At 42.9% G+C, this 23,727-nt stretch overlaps 1 protein-coding gene and 1 long non-coding RNA gene across 2 annotated transcripts in view; one reads left to right on the forward strand and one right to left on the reverse strand.

Moving 5' to 3' along the window:
- LOC132968787 (GDP-mannose 4,6 dehydratase-like) overlaps positions 1-23,721 on the reverse strand; it is a 37,930-nt gene extending 14,209 nt beyond the window's left edge. The window contains exons 1-2 of the mRNA XM_061034277.1: positions 23,614-23,721; positions 23,021-23,117 (exon numbers count right to left, since the gene is read on the reverse strand). Coding sequence (XP_060890260.1) covers positions 23,021-23,117; positions 23,614-23,720 — 204 coding nt within the window. The 5' untranslated portion in view covers position 23,721. The remainder of the gene's footprint in view (positions 1-23,020; positions 23,118-23,613) is intronic.
- On the forward strand, positions 2,197-2,819 carry LOC132972126 (uncharacterized). Its single transcript, XR_009672874.1, has 2 exons — positions 2,197-2,327; positions 2,672-2,819. It is a non-coding gene; the product is annotated as an uncharacterized LOC132972126 (long non-coding RNA).
- Positions 23,722-23,727: the final 6 nt, after the last annotated feature.

Here is a 23,727-nt window from a genome sequence, read left to right on the forward strand (position 1 = left end):
ACAGATTCTTGTAGATTCATTTACTTAAAAACAGTGCTTTTTATATATCAGAAACAGAGCTCAATTGCCTCACCCTTACAGCATATAAAACATTTTAAATAGTTCAACTAAATTAAGATATTGCACATTTTATTTTGGGCTTTGTTATGGGCTTTGTTATGGGCTTTATTGTAGAGACAGGACAGTGGATAGAGTCAGACATCAGGGAGAGAGAGAGAGAGAGAGTGGGGGATGATATGAGGGAAAGGAGCCAAAGGTCGGATTTGTACAGCCTCCGTACATGGGGTGCATGCACTAAGCACTAGGCTATACCGGCGCGTTGATTGCATTTTTTTTTTTTTATCACTGTCCTCCAGCTGTACAGCAACATTGAGGGTTTAAATTGTTCGATATCCATCTGAACTACATTTTATTTCCAAATAAGAACAATGGGGGAATAATAACAAAATCAATAAGTTACACTTTAGGAAACACTTTTCTAGATATTTAAGATAGTCGACACATTTCTCCTTAAAAAAAAGTCATGTAGAAAAACATGGTTCCTTTTCAGTCCCTGTTAAAACGTCTTGACTGAAGCATGAGCTTAATGGACAGAGCGAGAGAAGACAGAGCGGTCAAAGGACAAACAGGGAGGCTTGAATGGACATGCCCATCGGTCCGGGGTCACTTCTTTTTAATCCCTGCTCTCTTCCCTCCTGCAAACTGACACTTTTGTAATCTCTACCCTGTGACGACGACGTGAAAGGAGACAGAATGAGAGGAAAAGATCAGTGCTGGAGTTTTCAGGAGGGGGGTGGGGGGGAGAATGATATATGTGAAGGAGGAGGACGGGGAGGAGGGAACCGTCTTCTTTAGACTACATCTCCTCCAGAACGGCGTTTCCTCTCCGAGCTCGCATTCCTCGTCTTATCAGCCCCCAAAAATCTGCCGACTCTCATCGTGCCCAAACAGGGAGAGCAGAACCTGGGAGAGTGAGTGTTCAGGAGAGAGAGAGAGAGAGAGAAGTCACTCGCTCTCACACCAACTCTCTCTTTCTGTTCCTGCAGGCTGGTGATAGAGCGATAAAGCCGGGAGAAAAACAGCCAGCTGTCTGTTTGCTGGAGGAAGCGGTCGCTCCAAAATCCACAGAGCTTTTAAAAGAGAGGAGGACAGAGAGCGGGAGCACAACATAAGTCAACATATTTGATAATGTACAGGGAACTACCATATTTATGTTTTTTTTTTTTTGTTATTTTAAAGTTCTACTGTACTTCATTTTACCCGTAAATATTCTACAAGTTCATAAATATATTTCTCAAAATTAGAAGAAGTCTGTCACACTATGGTTCACTGGCTGAGCTTTTTTTTATACGTTATGTTCCTTCAGCTTGTGTCAGAATTGTAAGTATGCATTTTTTAGAAGCTTTTCAATCATGCGTGTGCCCAAGATTACAAATAGCGGTATGCTTTTAAAAGGCGAGTCAGATTTGTTATTATTGAAATTTTGTCAAAATGATCAGAGTTGATCCTTTTCAAAATGTCCTAGCTTCTTCTTCCTTTGCCCATGCAACACCCGTACCTAAAGATTCATGAAAACCAGGCAAGTAGTTGAGTCACTGTAACCATGGTGACAAACAACATCACTGAAATCTAGTCTCGGAAATGAGGAGAATTACATTTGAAAAAACTACAAAGTGTTGCTTGTTGTAAAGCCTCCCAGCATGCACCACTGGGAGCAGTCCTGTGGGTCTCATTGTCTCGTTTCAGTGTTCCTGTTTAGTTCACGGTGCTATAATAAAGACAGTCTGCTGCACAATGTAGAACGCCACATGTCACCTGTGGTTAGGCTGCAGGTACATTTGTTTGTGTGAGTGGTGAGACTCAAACCAAAGTGAAGATTGATTTGTTGCTGAGCATCATGTTGGAATCTGCTCTCGCTCTGAGGCCATTTACCTGTCACTACCTTGCCATAATGTGTGGCCTTCACTGTACAATACCTCATATTGTTCTTCTGAAAGAACCAAAACCAAACATCAATTTGTTTACTCTGAAGCAGGTAGTCGGGACCCTCTGGGGGGGGGGGGGGGGGGGGGGGGTCGCAAGACACTGAGAGGGGATTTCTCTCCAGATTCCTTCCAAAAACATATAAAATGCACATTTTACCTATTATTTTGAAAATACTTTGACCAAGAGATTAATTATTTTCTGCTTCTAGCATTCATGACAATAAATTACTAAAATCATTTTAGCCTTGTCTGCCTGGCTGTGACCAACGTTAAATGTTTTAACCTCCTCCATGGACAGTGTGGGTCCCCAGTCTCTATAGCACCTTATTTTGGGGGTCACAGGTCGAAAATTTGGGGACCCTTGCTCTAAAGCAGTGGTTCTAACCTGGCGGGTTGGGACCCAGAAGTGGGTCGCAGAGACATTTTCAGTGGGTCATAAATGTGTGCCTGGGAAAAAAACTTATATTAAATATAAATATTTTTTAACGTGTCTGTCACAATTCATTTCTTGATTGGTCGAAAAATATCAGAAATTTGGGTCAAAAAACATGTTTTTCACAGAGGAGTTGGAGGCCAGACGAGTTTGGAACCACTGCTCTAAAGGACAGCTATGATAAGGAACAACTCCGGCTGTGAATTAATTGCCTGGTGACTCAGAAATATTACAGACAAATAAGTCAGGTAAGGTTAGAAACAGCAGCGATCAGATGATCAAGAGACAAAGAAGCCAAACTTATTTGCAAGAGAAATCAAGGGTGACATAAATTGCTGATTCTCTGATTCAAACACAGTGATTGCTGTTGTGTGCATGGTGTTGACTGTGTTTTGTAATGTCGGACTTTAACCTGGACGATGTGATATGTTTTAAAAGTGTGATTTATCTTTTCATGAAGGGAAAAATTTGAATTGACTCAGGTCGAGTAAAGAAGAAAAGCAGGAGGAGGGACGGAGCGAAATATGACGGACGAGCGAGCTCAGAGGATGGTTGAGTGAGAGAAAGAGAAATAAATTGAGCAAGAGGGAGAGAAAGAGAGAGAGAAGAGGAAAAGTAACGCGATGGAGCAGCCTTAGGGTTACAGGAATGTGGGGGCTTGTGAGTCCAGGAGGGTTCGAAAGTGTGTGTGTGTGTGTGTGTGTGTGTGTGTGTGTGTGTGTGTGTGAATAAGAGACATATGAGTGTGTGAACACTGGGGCGACCGAGGCCCCAGAATTAATTACCCAATCAAGATAACAAGCCAGGGAAAGACATTAGAGAGGTCAAACTACAATTAACCTCTTGGTCTAAACCTCCCTCTCTCTCTCGCTCCCTCTCTCTCTCTCTCTCTCTCCCTCTCTCTCTCTCTCTCTCTCTCCCTCTCTCTCTCTCTCTCCCTCTCTCTCTCTCTCTCTCTCTCTCTCTCTCTCACACACAAAAGCAAAGTCCCAGCTCGATATCGCCTTCCAGGACGGACCTTTGCTGACCACTCCGTCCTATGTGCTTTTATTTTGAAGCATTTCCTGTACTCTGTTATTTTTGGGAGTAAAGTGACTCTACCTGTCCCGATCCAGAGACCCTGGCAGAGCCGGGTTGTTTACAGTGGGATATTGAGTGAGTCGGGGGCTCGAGTGGAGTGGAGTCGGATGTGGTTCACACATTCCACCAGAGACTCAGATTACACTGCAGGAAACACCGGCCCTGCAAGACACACACTGCCTGACTCTCTGATTTATAAACACACCACTTCATGGGACACACACACACACACACACACACACACACACTCTCCTGGAGACTCACATTAAAATCTCAGCGACTCGCTCTGAGCCAGTGCTACACCTCCATCCCTCACTCACTTTCCTCCTTTCCTTTCCTTCCTTCCTGCCCTTCCTGTCATTCTCAAAGACTCGACTCTTAGCTCCGATTATGTGTTTTCTCCCTTTTGTTCCTGAGCGCCGTGAAGACGAGAAGAGACAGCAGTCGGATGTTTGTGCAGATTAGGGTCGTCAGGATACCAGAATCTGAAACTTTGATACGATATTGATGCTTATTTTGTTACCATGACAACAAAAATAGACATCCTAGGCACCCAATATAATAAATACTTATCAGCAAAATATGCAAGCAAACACATGCACACTATATATTGCACATATACATTTGCACTTTTGCATTATTGTTGATCCAAACTGTGATCAGTTCTGCTCTCTCTCTCTTGTTCTTGTCTTGCAGCAGCTTTCAGTTTAAAATTGGACTGAAGATCTGTTTTTTTTTTTTAAAGCTTTGATTCTTTTTCCATCATTAAAAGAAATTGAGATTTTATCTCTTTAAAACACTTGGCATTGCAAAAGTTTCCAAGTATTGAAAATGTTGACAACCTAAGTGCAGCTTGTGTCATAACATTGTGAATTTATGAGCTTGTACCTCAGATCAGTGGTTCCCAAAGTGGGGGTCCGGACCCCATGGAAAGTCGCGAGCCTCCAAGAGGGGGGGATCATGAGATATCTCCCAAAATAACTAATTTGATCCATTATTGTAAAATCAGATACACAAAATAGTTCAGTTTCATATTAAACCATTTCATTAAGTGAAATGAAAATGAAATGAACGAGTACAAATACTAAATGTAAAGGCCCTGACACACCAAGCAGACATCAGGGTCTTAAGTTTGTATGACAGCAACAATCTAGACGTGTGCTGCTCTTTACACATACAGGTGAACACACCTGTGTATGTGTTATGTCCACTCAGTGCCAGAGTCTATACATGGAAACTACTTATATTCTGCTTTTAGCCTTTCTTATAATAAATTACTGTATTTAGTGCGCTATGTTATATTCCTTAACCATCGCCAGGGACAGCGGGGGTCCCCCAGTCTCTGGCACCCTTATTGTGCGGGTCGCAAGCTCAAAAGTTTGGGAACGCCTGCCTCAGACCGACACATGTTTCAGTCCTGCATCCCAAATCTTGAATAAAAGAGTCAGAGGAACAACCTTCAATTAAACATGGGTACATTCATATATATTAAAAAGTCATATTTGTCTTTTAGTCACTCGTAGTTACATCATTTTGTCTTTGAATAATGGTGATAACAGGAACTTGTTCAGAGTAAAACATGATGAGAGCCACATGTGACACAGTCAGTAGCTGCAGCTGTTAAATCTTCTGACATAACAGATTCTCTAGTTTATAGAAAAAGCAATAAATCAATAATGACTTTCCTGTCATTATACTGGTGTCGTGTTCTACATCTGCACAGAAACACTTTGGATTTACTTCTGTCCTCTTGTTCAACTCTGCATTGTAGTTAATAACTAAGCAGCATGTAAACAAGGACACCTCGCCTGCTCTCTTTTTATTCATCAGAGATAATTGACATCTATCAGACAGAAACGACTTGGCAATAAAAACCGAACAAAACAAAACAGAGAACTGGATTACTCTGTTGTTTTGCAATCAGAGTTCTTTTACCGCCACAAAAATGTGAAGTTGGCAGGTTCGCTGTCGTCAGCGCTTTTCAAAAGTGAAAAAGAAGAGGAGTGCAGTGTTTGGATGAAATCACAACGTACAACACAAGTTTGTCCACCAGATGAGATCTGGATTTTTTTCCTCCAATTGTATCCCGATGGGTGTTTGACATCAAAGGTCAGGACTGTTTTCTGTTACTATGCAATTCACTGGAGCTTCGGAACATCTTGATATGTGATTGAGTCATAAACTACTTTGATTTGATCCATATTGAAACATAAAATATGTTAAAATGTTTTTAAACGGGCGTCGAGGATCCAGAAAGAGACATCAATTCTAGGAGGGATGACCATGTAATTAAAGTGTCCCAGACTTTCCCCCCCAGCACATTTTTTGCTTTAAGATTCTTTCCCCTTTGAGATAACTCCGGTTGAACCCCTTCATGGACTTCTAGGGGTCCCCAGACCTTTTGTTGAGAACCAAAGGCCGGACATAACTTCCTTATTAGGGTGGCAAAACCCACATTTTGTGGAAATTGCAGACAAAACACTGATGCTCTAAAAGTCGTCATCAAGAATCAGAGAACTATTCCACATTCATTAATTGTCACATTTCAGCCCATTTTTTACAGCAGAAAACTTTATTTTTAAAAAGTGTGGGTGATAACTGGTCCCTGATCAATCCGGAGGGCAGTGAGGTCTGAAAGCCCCGCATAGATCGTCCCCTCTTCTCTTACGCTCTGGTCTGAAGGAGCTCAGAAGAGAGAATTCTGGGTAATCAAGCCCAGCTGGGACAAGGGGGCAAAGACACAGGCTGACATAACTCACCCTTCTCTCCCTCACCCTGTCAACAAGACTCTCTCCCTCTCTCCTGCCTCCTGGTCTGGCAGGTTTCTCTCGTCAGGCCCGGCCCAGAGGAAGGCCGTTTGATAGCTCAGGAATCCTGGACCACAGTAATTGGTGCTCCCTTGCTTTACTGTTAAGGCGCTGATGATATACATACACACTAAGGACATCCCAGTATTGATAACAGCGATTTCAAAGTATTCAAAAATGGGGGACACAGAAAGAAGCAGACGCTCAGACTGTTGGAGGGCTGCCCGCTGCCTGAAGCAGAACTGGGAGACGCTGCCTTCACTTGGCGAGATCATGCGTTCCTGCTTTAATAACAACCTACTCCACTGTTTGTCACCATCACTATCAATGCTCCTCTATGTTCCTGCACCTTTATATGCAACAGGGCTGCAGACTGTTTCTCTGTGGGAGCAGTACCGGGTCAGTCTGTGGGCTGGACTGCTGAGGGGCCCAGGGTGGTTCCGCTCCGACGGTAGGAGGAAACTCCTTCAGGAAATACCAAACAGCCAGACACATACACTCACACACACAATCTCTCTTTCTCCTAAAAGCAGGCGTAGAGCTCCTGCACGAGCTGCTCGGGGAGAGAAGCTGAGCACTTTCTCGTCAGACGGAGTTTTAAAACACAAAGAAGCCGTCAGAAAGAAGAACATCTTTATAGTGAAACGCTCTCAGCTATGATGGTTGTGGTTTGCATGCTAAACCTGAAGTCTTACACAATGCAGGGTTTGGCCGACGGCCAGGCTTTTTAAGACATCTATTACAGCTAACTTTAACGAGTCAGCTCAATTAAACAATAAATCAGCGTGGAGTCAAGTTTCAGAACCTGAGAACACACGCTCTCCGCTCAGACTGGTAAGAGGCGAATGATTTGATTTCTACCTGAAGAAAGAGAAAATGAGGTTCATCAAGCATGCAAGAAAGGAGACACTATCAAACTATACTGATGAAAAACAGAACATCAGCTGCAGGGCTCAAATAAACTAAGCTCTGTTCTGTGATTGTGCACCAGAATCTGAGATCCAAATATCTTGAACAAAAGGTGACTGGAGGAGAGATCCATCTTTTATCTACTGATTATGTTCCTGCATAAGTTGAAGGCTTTGGATCAGGAACATCAGAATGAGATATCAAGAGGATTACTTTCAGATAGGGGAAGACGGAAATACTAAATAAATCGTGCTCCCCCGCTCGTCATTATTCAAATCTGCATAGGTTAATGTTGACGCAGCATCTCCTGGTTCATTTGCATGTTGACATCAGCGACGCTCAGCTCCGCGCTATCTGAAGATAAGCTCACTCTTATTTTCATATTTTTCTTGAAATTGAAACCATAAAGGTCAGGAGAGAAAATAAACTAACATGTGGTTTATGGTTGATAAAGAAAGCGGACGTGATTGTCATCATGGTATCCTCTAACACCACCTCTGCTGCTCGGTTTGACTGGAGGAACTCCGATTTGATGACACAACTCGGAATGCAAAGCTTGATCCAAAGTCAACTGGACGTGGGTGAAGAGCTCGAAGTCGTTTCTTTCACCTCTCCTCCAGAAGGGCTTCTTCAGTTCCTTTGGATCAAGCTTCACATTTACCATGACTGAGAACCTTCATGCACACAACGTGACAGCGACAAAGAGATCTTTCAACATACACAGATTAAGGTTTGGTGAGGGTCCCTTGTTAAGCTCAGTATAATATTCATTGATTTAAAGGATCACCATGTTTTAAAACAAAATGAAATAAATCCTGAGGACAGTAGTGGGAATTGTAGGATCCAGTGTTTTCAGAGCATTAGCCACAGTCTGGACTTTGAGTCAGGATATCTGGACCTCTTAAGATTTGATTTTTGAAGTTTTTTGTTTTTTTTTGGAACGAGACACTCCTAACTTTTTATTCGCTAATTCAAGAGAGTTAACCTTCAACAACCACAAAACTCAGCACCTCTGCAAAGAAGGTTTTGTTGTTGTTGCAGTTTGACTGTCAGCAGATTTACTAAACGATTACCGGGTCATTAGCCGAGGGGAATGCCATTTAATTTGCTCCAGATCTGTCATGGTATCTGATTTACGAACAAACGATAATAAGATGATCCCAGTCACAAACTGGGCCTGTGCAGATGTTGAAATATCATTCTAGTTTAACTTTTCTGATGGTGTATGATCATTTCAAGCACCGTTTGAATAGGATCGTCTAATTTGTTTCAATATGAAGGGAACTGGCCCACATTGTTCAAAGCAATAACTGCTGTTATGTCTGAATGATCAATTGCATTTTATCCAAAATATCAAAACAAAGATAACTATTGGCTTTTCCTTTTTCGAGGATTAGACCAATCTTTTTATTTGTAAACTATTTTTGGCCCAGTTTGCCTTTATTAGATAGGACAGCTGAAGAAAGACAGCAGGAAAGGGGAGGAGGGAGAGTTGGGGGCGGCATGCAGCAATGGGCCGAGGTCGGATTTGCACCCATCGTCTGCTGGGACGAGGACTAGAGCCTCTGTAACTCATAACCGCTCGGCTATATGGCGCCTGATCAGACCAATCTTAATTCAATCTTGATTAAATTGAAGAGGCACTGTCTTCTCTGCAAAGCATCAGCATGCATTTTTCTTGCAGAAATGTTAGAATCTGGTTCGTCTTAGGACAGGTACATACAAGAAAATGAATTCTTAAAAAGAGTTGAGTGAGTTTCATTCAACATATTAGACCCGGATTGCTTCACATGTGAATCCAAATGCATGGAGGAGGAGTCGGTCTTCATCTGCTGTAGCTTCTGGCCATTAGGTGTAAAGTGACACTGAGTATTTACGTCCCATAACTACCACAATGAGCTGAATTTGAAGGCCAAAACTAGGTTCATAAACCTTTCTGAGTTTTCTCCAGTTTCCTGACTTCCTGATACATATTTTAACCAGTTTCAAAATCAGATTGCGGTTTGCCTTATTGTTTCTTAAAATGTTATCGAGGCTTTTGGTCTTGGCTTGCTTTATCTGCAGTTTTCTCCAGATTGCACAATGACGGGCTTGTTTTTAGAAGTGTGTTTTTCTTCTTCTGACTAACAAGATATTTTGTGCTTCTGACCGCCTTTTGGCCTGTTTTACACATTTTCAATGCACCTCTGTGTGTGCATACATGTGTGTGTTTCCCAGCAGCAGCAGCACTGTGTGGCTGACCACAGGAAGTTCTAATCAGCAGTTCAGCGTTTCTGCTACCTTCCCCCCCCCCCCCCCCCCCCCCCCCCCTCCCCCCCTCCCCCCCCGGTGACCTCCTCCCCGCCCGTCTCCCTCCACAATAGAGATACCAGGATCACATTACAGACTCTGAAGGTCAGGGGTCAATCCCATTTTTCAGCCCTCTCCGTCCCTTTTCCTCCGTACAGATCCTTTCCCAGAGGTTAAAGCCTCCTGTCACCTAAATTCACATCAGTTCACGCGTGGCGAGGGAGTGGTATCCGTCGGAAACCTTCCCTCTTCTCTCTCTCACCCTCACACCTGGTTTAGTCCCCTTGACAGACAGCTCTGTGATCCCAGAGACCACGCTCATAAAGAAATGGACATGGTTAAATAACATGTTCAACACAAGCTGTCCTCTTTGTGTCATTGTGTTGATGTGTCTCTGTTACATCCTGGTTAAGCTCTGTATTTTAGAGCGTAGAGGATCTGGTTACTGGGAAGCTTTCTGTAGCTTTCTGTGCCTGTGAGCTTCTGCAAACACCGACAGTGTGAGGAAAAGTCCAATTTTTCTGAAGCACAAAAAAGTCCTGTTCAGACTACAAAGACAATCAGCTACTACAAAGATTAAAGCTTCTCATAAACCAGACTTTAAGAGATTCCCCAAAAATCCCATATCGGTCGGGCCCTACAAAAAATGGGCAGCTTAGTAGGAGCATATCCTGTTCATTTTTAATTAGTCAAAAGAGGAAGGAGTACTTTTGTTTGAAACAACCAGCCACTGAGTGTAGACTTTTGATTACGTCGCTAACAGCAGGTTAAATCTTAAAGCTTTAAAAAGCTTGAAAGTCGAATCAGTTCCTTTTTGGGATCTTTTGGTTGAACTCATCTACAGCCTCGTGTTTTGTGAACAGCGATTGACTTCCTGTGTTAAAACAGTCTCAGAAACAAACTTGATTTTTTCAGAGAGCAGGCTGCATAAATTCAAACTAATGGCTGTAACATACACCTTTAGTTAGAGGAAGTATTCACTGTTAAGGCTATCATTCAATGTCGTTCCCCTTTGTAAGATAAGATAAGATAAGATAATCCTTTATTTATCCCACAAGTAATTTACATTGTTACTAACAATAACAGTAACTCAATACACTTGAAAGATCTAGAGAAGAGTTAGAGTCAGAGAAGCCACTTAGCATGAGGTGCACATGTCACTTTTTTTTAATCATAGCTTCAATGCTAAAGACGACCGCGCCCTGATCGCAATGTATGCATGTGGCTGAGCCGTGTGGAGGATGCCGTCTCTCTCAACGCAGATCGGCTTTTTGATCATCAGGTTGTGTCAAGTATTTAATGCCTTTTAATTACAGTCTGACGATCAATCAAACATCACAGCACGGAAGAGCTTAATGTCACCGGATCTGACAGGGGATCATTTTCTCACACACAATTCTACACAAGCACACACACACATAAAATATCTGTGTTTAGAAACCAGTTAGAAAGATTTAAGTTAGTTTCTTTCTGTGTGTGAGCTTATATCTTTACATTTGAATCAAATGACGTCGCCTTCTTTTAAACGTATCCACTTGATATTTGTTAAAGTCATTTTTAAAGCTACTAAATATGTGCAGAACACGCAGAAAAAAAAGATGAACTTTGTGACTTCATAAGGGCCCACTAATCTAGACTAAATCTAGTATACATGTCTTTTCAGTTAAGCCGGATCTTAGGAAAGGTTTGGGCTTTTTCATTCATTATAAATCATATTTAAATATCTATAAAAACTGGCTGCCATGTTTTGGACACTGACTAACTTCACTATGAATGGATTCTATAACCTTGTCTTTTATCGTCTTTTCTATCGTTTTCCATCGAGCCTGCAGCCAGCAGCGAGCCTGGCTGGCCGGCTGGCTGGCAGAAATCTTTCCAGACAGTAGAAGTGCAGGTCAGAGGAAAGTGAACGGCTTTACAGGGAACCATCTTGGAAAAGGACACCCCATTCCTCCCTAATATACGGAAACCTTTTAAAACAATGCTAATATTTCATGCTTCCTTTGTGTAAAAAGCACCCCAGGCCTCTGCCAAACATCCCAAACTCATGCGCTGATAGCCCGTTTGGTGTGTCAAGTGTCATAAATTCAGCCGGCGGAGCTCCACAAAGCTTGTTCAGTGGATAAATCTCACTGCTCATAAAAAGCCATTTGTGTCTTTATGTCTGTCTGGCGTTCAAACATTCACCTCAATCCATCAGCGCTGCAAACTGCTGTCAGAACGCCGAGGCCTCTCCTTAGCTCGCACTTCCCCTTATCGCTGGCTTTTAGTAGGAGGAATCTGAGGAATCCTGGAGCGCAGTCTGCTCGCCAACACCCAGCACGGCGGGGTGAAACACGGACACACGCTGCTTTTAAAACACAGACTAATTTGTGACACATAAATCCGGCAAATTGATCACAGATGCTGGGGCTAACTACTGCCGCCGAGAAACAAGTGTGGAATAAAACACAATAATTGACAGTGAAGTGTGAATCAGAGCTCTGGGACGATGTTTGCATGATAATAAAGTCACGCACTGGCACAAGGCCCAATCGCCAACTCCTCTTGTTTTAAGACCTATAGTACAGTATAGGAACTCCACCCTGCAGTGAAATGGGCTCAGCGTGCTGCCTCAGCACTTCTCAATCCAACAGGCTGCGGTTCACTTGGAGGTCTCGCTGCCTCGGCCCCGAGATGGAGCACCTCGGAGAGCCAGCAGTCCTAACCGGCCCCCTGGCTTCCAGCGCTGGCCTCTGACTGACACCGACACACTGCCAGAGTCATAAAGCAAGCGTAATAATAGCTGCTCAATCCATACAGAGCTGAAAGGACCCACTTTGTCCAACACCAGATTAAACTGAATGATAAGTGATGAATAAAGGTGAATACCTCCGTCTATGGCCTACTAAAATCAGATCTAGGATTCCAGTTCAACATATTTAGCCGGTCATGGACTCTCACTTATGAAGTTTGAAAGTTTTGAGGAAAAAAGTCACTAAAAATGAGAACTCTGTTTTTCTTGACAATGATGGTATTATTGTGTGTGAGCTGCCCAGCCTGCAGGAGCTGTACGCCCAGCGGGGCCTCAGGAAGTCCCTGAGGGTCATAAAGGACTCCACACACCCTCAAAACGGCCAGTTTTTACTGCTGTCCTCAGGTCGGAAGGTACAGAACTCCAAAAGCACATATCAGCAGACTGAAGAACAGCTTCTTCCTCCATGCCATAACACCTTTAAACAACAATGAAAAAAACACTGACAACAACAACAACAACAAAAACAAAAACCTCCAAGTGCAATATTCCAATAAATGGTCAATGGACTTGAGCTTGTGTATGTATTGTCGAGTCTTCTGACAACTCAAAGTGCTTTTCCACCACTACCTACCATCCAGTAGCAGGTTACAAAGACGTACATGACATGATGGTAGAAGCTGCAATTTAAAGTGACCATCATCACAAGTAACTAATCCCATTAATACTCATTCATACGCCGCCTAAGGACATATCGGACTTGTGGTTGCAGGAGTTGGGGATCAAACCCCCAGACCTTCCGGTTGAGAGACGACTGACTCGACTAACTGGGCTACAGCCGCCCCTTGTATGACCAGAGTGATAATTAACGTCTCTCCACATGGATCCTTCCATTTTTTCACCATGTAGTGTTTAAAACGGACGCAGAAGAGGTGCATACGGCATCTTTCAGCTTTTTTAAAACTAACATTTCATGCAAACATTCTCAAAAACATGAATTTAACCGCCTATTGATTTATAAAATTGTGCAACTTACCCACCAGCTGGAAGGAGTTGATCAAAACGCACTTTTAGCAAGTCTTCATTTCAAATGAGTTAACTCGGAGCCAACCAATTCTACCACCAATCACAATATTCATACACTGACATGGACGGCCTGCGCCCCTAGCATCTGCCTATACTGCCTATGCCACAGCCCTGAATTTACTGGACCTTATCAACTGTATTTCCGTTATTATTATTGAACATATTAGTGTAAGGATGTTTTTGGCATTTTCTTTATTTCCAGCATGCAAACTGAAAACACTGAATCGGTTTTTGCCAAAAAAACATGAAAAGCATTGTTGATAGATTTTGTCACTTTCTTTGCATTCAGCACCCAGCGTTACAGAGTGGAGCTGAGGATGTTGTTTCATTACTAAACTCTATAACTCACACCATGTACTGTAACAGAGCTGCAGGATTCAGCTGTTTTGTAAACCTATGTGTGCATTAGGGCTGACACAGAAAGTCAAAGCAGAGACTTGTAAATGCTCTTCTAAGATTTGGGGTTTTTATAGGGACGGATTGGAATACGTTTCTTTACTGTTACTGTACATCAACCCAACTATCCAAACCAGTTTTTAGCTGAACAAGTTGCCAACAAGCAACAAGCCCAGCAGCTTCACTTGCCAACTGCCATGAAAGTGTGTCATCATCTGTGCCCTCTTTGTTTTAGAGACGACTGGCATAATGACAAACAATTCAAATAACTTAGAGTTGAATTCAAAAGGGACTGGACATCTTAAGACAAAGTCTAAATGGCTCATTTATGGCTGCAACAAAGTTTGAATCGGAGTCTCCAGTTTGGACAAATGGCAAGCATTAAAAGTCTGTGTCATCAGTTTGCAACCAGTTCAAATGTACAATTCACGGTGCATGTTAAACGTGTCAGGAAAAGTTCCAACTACACGAGGTGACACAACAGTAGTTCAGGAGCAGACGACTGGCATATTGACAAATAATACAAACGAATTGAAAGAGTTGAACTAAAGAGACTGGAGATCTTAAAACAAAGTCTCAATCACTCGTTTATGGCTGCAACAAAGTTTGAGTTTGTGAGACAAACTGGAGTCTTCAGTTTGGACCACTGGCGAGCATTCAAAGTTTGTGCCATTAGTTTGCAACAAAGGTTCAAAAGTACAGTTCATGTTGCATAATAACGAAACCACAGTAGTTGTACATAAGCGTTGGCGAGGTTTAGGAGAAGGGCTCATTTTCGCTTCATTACACTCTTTTTTTTTATGCTCTTCTAAGTTTTATGACAGTAAGGTCGACTGGTATGTCATTTTGCAACATGATGGATCGGTTAAAGTTTATTGCCTATGTAGTTCTGAAGAGAAACGATGCTAAAAAGATTCAAATCAGACGATTATTCTACTCATTGGGACCAGTGTGTGAGTGCTCTTTGTATTGCATTTTCTTTCCCTGATGAACCAGGAGCTTCAACTTATATAACAACCCAAAGGACCCATGGCTAGAAGAACGAAAATATGTCCCACGTTGTAAAAGAACTCAATTTTCTAAGATACAGAGTATTAAACAGTTGATGGTTTCAAGAGCCTCTTGTGATTTTAAAAAACCTCTCCACTGGACGGCTAAAGAGAATTCCAACCTAATACTGGGAAACTCTGAAATAGCCGCCATATTTCAGGCTTCATTAAGTAGCAGATATTACGCAACCAAACAGGCCAACTGTTAAAATCCTCTCTGGGGTAAAAGGACAGAAGTGTATGAGTTACTGCCTGCCAGGAGCCATTATGTCAGCAGCACACACACATGTGGGGCCATACCTGTTATCCTCATTGTCAGGGGAAAGAATTCGCTCCATAGCAGACACCGACAGTGCGGCCGCAGCGATACCGTCTCTCCATGCTTCTGCGGATAAGTTATCCATTACTCGTGTTGCTTTTCACTAGAAGGTTCAGAACGTAACATCAGTAATTGGTGTGTGTGGATGTCGAGATGGGGTCAGGAACAAAACTGCAATAGTCATTCTGTGTGTTGGAGACAGCGCTACAAGGATCCTGGGAGTGGATTTATGAGGTCTGGACCGCCTGCATGGAGTCATATGAAACCCAACACTGACTCTGTTTCTTCAGCGAGGCCTGAGAACCAAGCACCTCGTATCTACTGCTACAAAAGACACCACGCTGACTCATAAGGTGTCAGTGTGCTTCAGCCAACGTGCCTCTCACATCGTCAAACAGCTTAGAAATTACAGGACTGCCTTTTTACCTCCAGATTTATGAAGTATTAAAATATTTAAATACTCTCTAAAAGCCACCACACAGTCTTTCATCTTCCTGGTCCTTCAATCAAACAATTCATCAATCAACCTTTATTTATATATGTATACACCAATGTATAAAAAACACAGAGTAAAAGTAATGGAGCCTTGTCAGTCATACAGCGGCAATTGTCAACAGACTGTTGTCATAGACACAGGACCGACGTGCAGAGCTTTTCTTTTCAGCGCACAAAGGCTTCATGCAAACACTCCAGAGCGCACAGCCAGCGCTTTTCTGCCTCAAGGTTTCTCATAATGCTACTTCATGTGTTCACGTTTTCTGTATGTTGTGCTCGTTTCTGATACAGTTTCAGCGCTTTGAAGGACGAACACAGGACAAATCTGCATCCTGGGAAAGAAAGGTCGCATGTTGTGCATGTTTTTATATCCATCACAATACATACATTTAGCGATTGTATAAGATTATACCAAACAACGAGCGGCTGACTGCACAGCTTTGTGGTTTGTGTGTGCATGTCTGGGCTCTTGTAATTGTGGTTGCTCGACCGCACGCTGATTGCAAACTACAGTTTTCTAAGAAGCTTTAAGTTTAGGTTCAGATGGGGCTCGGTGTGTGGGAGGATTCAAAGCGGCTCTGTGAGACTTCATGAGATCACTAACTGAAACGGCGGAGGCAGGTCACAACACTTCATCACAAAGCCGCGAGGAATGCATTCACCGTCACACAGCGATGGTATCTAACTGTGTCAGAGTATCCCAGGGTGGAATCATGCTTTCAACAAAATACAGCTTGACAATGCAAAACATTATATAATAATCAGGTCAGTCAGGTGTGTCCTTTGGGCGGTGTTGACCTCAACAGGTGGGTCGAGTTTTTAAGCACAACTCCCGCCAGAGTTATTCCCCGTGGATGACTGCAGCTATTGTCTGACGACAGCCCGATGACGTATGAGAGTATGCAGCAGAGTTTGTTTCTGCTGAAGTCGTTACGCACATCTCACCTGTGGAATGACAGCCATCCAAAAGTGAAGAAGGAAGTTTGGAATCCAGACTTCACATATGCACTCGTACTTGCAGGGAGGCAGCTGCCAGATAAAAAAAAGGTGTGGTGTGTGAGGAGGGCTATTTTTAGGGGCTGAGGAGGAAACTTTAAAGAAACAAAGAAAGAAAAATACCTGCTCCACCATCACTTCACAGGTGTAAATACAACCTTTGCTACAAATCAACCTCAGTTAGCCGCTGTGAGAATGATCTTATCTTGTCTCGAGTGTCTTATCCAACGTATGCATTTAAATGTGCTCTTACCCAGAGAAAATAAACGTGAAATGAGCATTTAAATTACTTTAACTGCGTACAAATAAAAGCTGCAGACAGTCAGAGCAGAGATAAGAGCGGTATTTATTCAGTCAATTTCTCTCCTCGCTGCAAAACCTTACACAGGAGCTTTTTTTAACGCTATGTTTACATGTCTATTTAAATGTATTCAAAACTCAAACACTGAACACTGAGAGTCTCACAGCTGCACTCCCTGCTTCTCTAACACGTTTCACATTGCACAACATTAAAAACTCCACATGTATTGGCTGAACATGAAAGTGCAACATGAGATGTGTGTACGTGACTCTTACCGAGCTGAATTAGCATTTTGAAATTTTGGATTCCTGGGAAATTCAGACGGTGATTTCTCCCCGTCACTCAGAGCTCAGAGAGCCTGTCACTCAGGACACGGTGAACACAACCAGAGTGTTCAGTCCGACGATCAGAATCGTCACGTAATTAGCCGATACAAAATGACACAATTATCACTTTGACTATGGGTTAATCTTTTCATTAAGCCGAAAATCACAACGTTTATTGGTCCAACTTTTTTCTGCGCTCTGGAACTTGTGATGTGGATTTTGACAGATTCTATTTTAAATGACTCTCAAATTATCTGAAAAACTAAAATATATCAGTAACATTCGATTAAATAAACACAAACAGCTCTATCTTAGAACTCAAGCAGAAGTTCTTCTGGCAATAAATCTGACAGGTTGAAGATGGAAATCGCTCCAGTCTGTCAATACACAAAAACAACTGGAGATTTTCTCGCCAAAGATAACATGAAGCGCTGGGGAGCTACTGAAAACTAAAAACTTGAAAAGACAAGTTTTTGTGGATTTGTTCTGGATATTTGGGAGCCCAAGTCTTCTTCCTTAAACCCAAATAAACATATAACCCCCTTCATGTGCTGTTCTGGTTGAATACATTTAAAAATCGGATCCTGTTTCCTGGCCGACAGATTCCATTTTACTTCTAATACAACACAGTAAATCGGAGTAAGGTGATAAATGGGGGAACTGTCTGCAGCTACCTCGCCTCAGAGCTTATTCCTGTGCTGCAGACGTGAGCATGATGCATCATCGAGACACAAATAAGTGCAGGAGATCCGAGCATGCGGTGCTGAGAAAATGACAGTGAGAGAGTTCTGAGAAGAGCGAGCGATGGGTCAGAAGGAGATAAGGAGAGATAGAGAGACAACTTTCCATTAATCACCACTTGTCCTCCTCTGCATGAGAGGTTGGACAGAAACCACGGAGCCGTCACTCAACTGGCAGCGGTTTATTCCCTGCAGCGACACATGTACTTGGAAGTATGACAGCAGGGCTGCATTAGCACGGACACACACAGGTGTGTACATGCACACTGACACACATCAGTGGAAAATACAGTGCACAGACTAACTTTAACTGGAACAGTTCAAAACTAGATCTACGTGATAAGTAAAGGCTTCCAAGGATAAATGAGACTAATTGGAGTCTATAAAAACATTTTAAAGGAGACAAATTATCTATAAAAATGTTTGTTTACCAACGTGGCAGAGGTTGTTAGGGGAATCTCTTACGGGTTAAAGAGCACTTTCATACAAATCTGCCTGCTTTACTGGATATACTCTGATTGGTGGTAGTGCTAAAACTATACTTTCTGTATTGGAAAGGAGAGAACTCAATTTAAAGCTTTAAAGATAAAGCCTTCCAGTGGAGCTTTGTTATGAGAAGAGTCCAAGCGAGACGGTATTTTTTGACTTAATTCTGGAAACGAGATGAAATCTCTGCCTTCATAAATTGTTTTCTATATTTTGCAGATATTTCTAGCAGTGTTGGAACCCTTGTGTTTTTTTGTTTTAGAGGTCTTGGTGAAGACTAGAAGGTCCATTGAACCCAGTTGTCATATCATATGTCCTCACAGGATTATCTCAATTTATGATTGGACGCTTTAAATGTTAGACACAAAGCTTGAATCTGAGACTGTTGGTGTGGAGATGTAAAGGTGTGGTTAGTAACCAAACTGGGACAATCCAGCAGAAGACACGTCTTCATTAAAGCTGAGTTTTTTCTAAACTATGAGCCCAAAGCCTCAGGGTTCTGAAGGCAACAGGAAGTGAGTCATCATAGTACCAACACCGACTTGTAGATGCAGAACTGAAGCAGCAGCAGCAGCAGCTTTGACCTGAAAACAGAGGCTGTTGAGGAACCTGAAGCAGCAAAAAAAAGTCATCTTTGGTACCAACAGCAGTGCAGCATGAACCTACAGGAGTGCCAATGAAGAAGATATGATATAAAGCTGCTTTTACTTTGACTTAAATGACTCATCACCGGCTGCATATTGTGAAATATTCTTTGCTTCAAGGAGAAAGTGTTGAAGGTGATTTAAGGTGAAGCTGAAGGCAGTCGAGGTCTCGCGACAATTCAAAAATTAAAAAGAGACTAAGAGCAAGGCCTGACTCTCACAGACATCATGGACGTAACAAGGAGTGAACTCAGCCTGTTGGTTTCAGAAGTGAAAGAAAACGTGGACATGCCGATAACATCCACTCATTCTTACAGTCAGCAAACTTCTTTATAAGAAGTATAAATGAAAACAATGCCGACTCCTGACTTCATTTATGACCTTTGTTAACCACTTCCCGTTGAGCTTATAATCCAAATCTGTAGTTTTCGACTCTTCTTTGGTAAAGCATGATTTTTGTATTTGTAAACTATGGTTCCATTTAGAATAATACATGGGAATAAAGCAGGGTATGTTTGGGTCGCAGCAAGGATAGACGTTCATCAATTACTATACTCATCTCTATGGTAACAGCAGCTCCACCCTATTTAAAAAAACAAAAAATAGCAAAAGAAGAAAGCCAAACCCAAACTCTCTAGTGCATCAAATGGGGTCCACAAACCAATGCATGAAGTCCCGTGGGACCTCTTACTACTCGTGTGTGAGATCCAATAAAGTCAAGTGTAGCTGGGAGGAGATTTGGGTGGGGCTGGTTGACTACATTTCGTCGTCTGTATGAGTGAGAGAGTAAGTAATACGATAAGACAAGACAGAACTTTATTCACCCCAAAGAAAATTCTTGAATCCCTTAGGATACTCTTTTGAAAGCAGAGAAACACACACACCACTTACACAAACAATGAACCCACATAATTCACAATTATGAGCTTATCCGTGTTCCTCTTGTGTATTTTAGCATCACTCTAGTTCCTCTTATAAGTCAAACAAAGAGGAATCATTTCCAGGCTCTCAACAAGGTCTAAACAACTGTGGGAACCAGACGGAGGAAACTATCTGATCATACTAGAAATATCCTTGGCTTGGATTCTGTACATCACCTGGCAACCAAAGCTGATCGTTACTATTAGAGCACAAACATGACACACCTCTGCAGAGGCTCACATGTTGCATGCTCACCTGAGCCAAACCTCAGGGTTGTGATTGACAGCCCTGCAGAGCCAATACAATGGAATCTATCAGCGGCCATGACAGTTTTGTAACTTAACCTGTAGCTCTCTTACAAAACAACCCTGACAGCTTCAAACCGCATGTCTGCAGCTTTTATTACTTTTCCGTTCTTCTCTTTTGAAAACCAACATGTTTCACAGTCACAGCAAACATCTTCCACAGAAAAGAACTTGCCGTCACCTCTGCAGCCTCGGGGCTTTGTACCCCAAAACAGTCACAGAGAAGTACACACATAAACACAAAGAAACACACACACACACACACTTACGTGCGCCACATGTGAAGCGCACCTGCATATTTAACCCCTCACACACCCCTCCCCTGTTGCTAACTCCTGTCCCAAGGGCTTGGGGAGATAAATGAGCTCGTGTCAAACACACACACTGACAGGGATAATGATGAATTACATATATATTAGCAAACGGCCTGAGGACTCACTGCTTTAACATACAGCCACACACACACACACACACACACACACACGCATACATGCATGCATGGACACAGGCCCCAGCAAGGGTACAAACTTTCTTGCGCCTAAAATGCGAACAAACACAAAACTGCAAGAGTCTGAGTCAGCTGGATTTGTAACACACACACACACACACACACACACACACACACACACACACACACACACACACACACACACACACACACACACACACACACACACACACACACACACACACACACACACACACACACACACACACACACACACACACACACACACACACCTGATGACAGATATTTCCACTTCAGGAGAGCCACAATGCTGAGCTGTGAGCCCAGTGTCAGTCTCTTCCTGTCTGAAGGGGTCAGATGTTAAACACTCGTCAGTCTCTTTAAGCCGCTCCAGAGAAATAAAGAGACAGTGAGACAGAGCAGAGAAAATCGCCCCCCCAGTTACTGAACCCTTTCCACCCTTCTGTTCCTCTAAGCTGCATATGTTCAAGGTGATGAAAACTACTAATTGTTCTCCTTCAATCACAGAAAAACGAGGAGACAAAGGATAGAAACATGCATATTAGTTTCACCTCGCAGTGGAATTAATATGCAGCAAAAACCCACATCTTACAAAGTGTATTCGACTCATTTCTAGTCATTACACTTAAAGTAAGCTACTTGATTAGTTTCAGAATATGTCAGAATATTGATGTATTAGTCTGATTTCTGGTGGTAATTTTCGGTGTGGATTCAGGCTTTAAACCGTGAACGAATGAGAGGACAGGCCCAGGTGTGTTACTGCTGCTTCCATCGGCTCAGCAGTCAGTCAGCACAGCCTTCATGCTAATCCTCCACCATCACTCAACTGGATCTCAGCTCTAATCTCGCCAGGGCCAAAGCTCAGCAGAGGGACGCTCCCGGCTTTAAACTGAGAACCTGACGGCTAATCTCGGCCACAACACCCCTGGGTAACTCTACACTCCCCCCCGGGGGGGGGGGAACAGCCACAATATCCCCCCCGGGCCACAGCGATGAGAGAAAGACCTCCTGAATATCAGAGACACTTCACACCTACAGAAAGGTGGAGGGATAATATGATGGCTTAGTTTTGGGTTTGGATGACCACGGCTGTTACAAACCCGGGTATGGGCACATTTTTTTGCACGCACAAAGTAATCAAAGAGAAGACAAATCTGTGTCCAGCGCGAGCAGGAGAGCTCTTTCAGCACACTTCTGAGTTAGCTTATTGAACACACACCCCTATTTAAAAGCTTTTAAGATTGTTTGACTTGATATTAGCACCCATTCAGAACCAAACAGGCAGGATGCAGTTCGTCTTAAAGAGGCAGACTGGCTCGTTTCCAGCTGTTTAAAAGCATACAATAAGCAGTCTGAGGCTGCCATCTGGACCCCCCTTATGGCTGATAAGTGTATGGACCCCGACACAATGACCGGCGATCAGATACATGCAGAGAAAACATGCTACATTCATGCTAAGGTCAGATAATTGGAGAAGGAAACATGTGCATCATGAATAACATATAGTTCATGAAATGCATGTTATTTACGTACAGTTACAGTAACTGAACTTTATTGATATGGTCTGCATTCCTGTCTTCTGAATGTCATAAAAAGCAGGAAATCAGAAATGAAGTGACACAATTACTCCGTCTAGTGATGGCAAAGTCGAGCTGAAACCCCTAATAGATCAACATTTTAGGATCAGAAGGAATCCTTTGATAAACAGTAAATGGACTTGTATAACGCTTTTCTAGTCTTCTGACTTCTCAAAGTGCTTTTACACCGCAGGTCACACCTACACATTTACTGCCAACGGCCACAGTGACGGCAGAGGCTGCTATGTAAAGTGGCCTTCAGTATTAGCTATCCCAGGAAGCATCCCCAACGAAAAAGCAGCGGGAGCAACTTGGGGTTAAGTGTCTTGCCCAAGGACGCATCAGACATGTAGCTGCAGGAGCTGGGGATCGAACCCCCAACCTTCCTGAATTTGTTTGTGCTTTTCGTCTAATATACTTTCCTGAGGCTGGTGCTGCATGCACACTAAAAATCCTTACGAGACAAAAAATAAATTTCTTACAATGTCAGATGTTGCCTGTCTGCAGTTTATGACAAACATGCAACTGCGAGCCAAAGAAATGCAAAAGCAAATCTGTGTGTTTGTCAGGCCACCTTGTGAAGTCGACTCACACAACCAGTGTATGTGTCTTTAGTGTGGCGGTCAGAAACACAGGAAGAAAGCAGACTTACCACTTCAGTCGGACGGAAGTATTTTGGGTCAACCTTCACGTGTGCCACCCCGGTCTCCTGACAGCGACCGACCTCCTGCTCATCCTTTCCTTCCCACCTGGAGGGACACACAAATCTTAGCAGGAAGGAAGAAGGAACTTTTTTTTTTTTCCCCCCCACAGCTGCTGGAAGGTTCAGCTGTTTGTTTCTCTCTTTCCCTGATGGTTTCTTTTGTGTTTTGTTTCTTTAACGCCTCAAGCAGACACAACATGTCACCTGTCTGTTTTGCAGCCTCAGACACACCTTCACCTAGAGGTCAGAGTTTTACAGGACACAGGAGGCAGGTGAATGAGAGGTGAGACCGAGGAGGGGGCTAAGATGTGGCATTTTTCAACAACAGTTAGCTTCTTTAAGAAGACGCAGAACCAGGGGTGGCCAGGGCCCCCTTAGAATATAGTGACCACTATAAAATCCTGCACGGTGATTGGGTATTTCCCTTGTCAGAGGCGGGACTTGTTTTCAAATTAACTAATTTGGTTTTGCTACAATAAGCTGTAAGTAGGTGTGTTTGCATGACTTGTTTAATGTGCTTCTTTGTGTTGGATTGCACTCACACAATGGTCTTCCCCACATGTACGAAGGCCTTCTCCACAAACTCCCTCACGCTGTGCACCTCCCCTGTCGCTATGACGAAATCCTCTGGCTCCTCCTGTTGCAGCATCAGCCAC

This window comes from Labrus mixtus, chromosome 3, assembly GCF_963584025.1.
Source record: "Labrus mixtus chromosome 3, fLabMix1.1, whole genome shotgun sequence".
In the NCBI taxonomy this organism is placed as follows: Eukaryota; Metazoa; Chordata; class Actinopteri; order Labriformes; family Labridae; genus Labrus; species Labrus mixtus.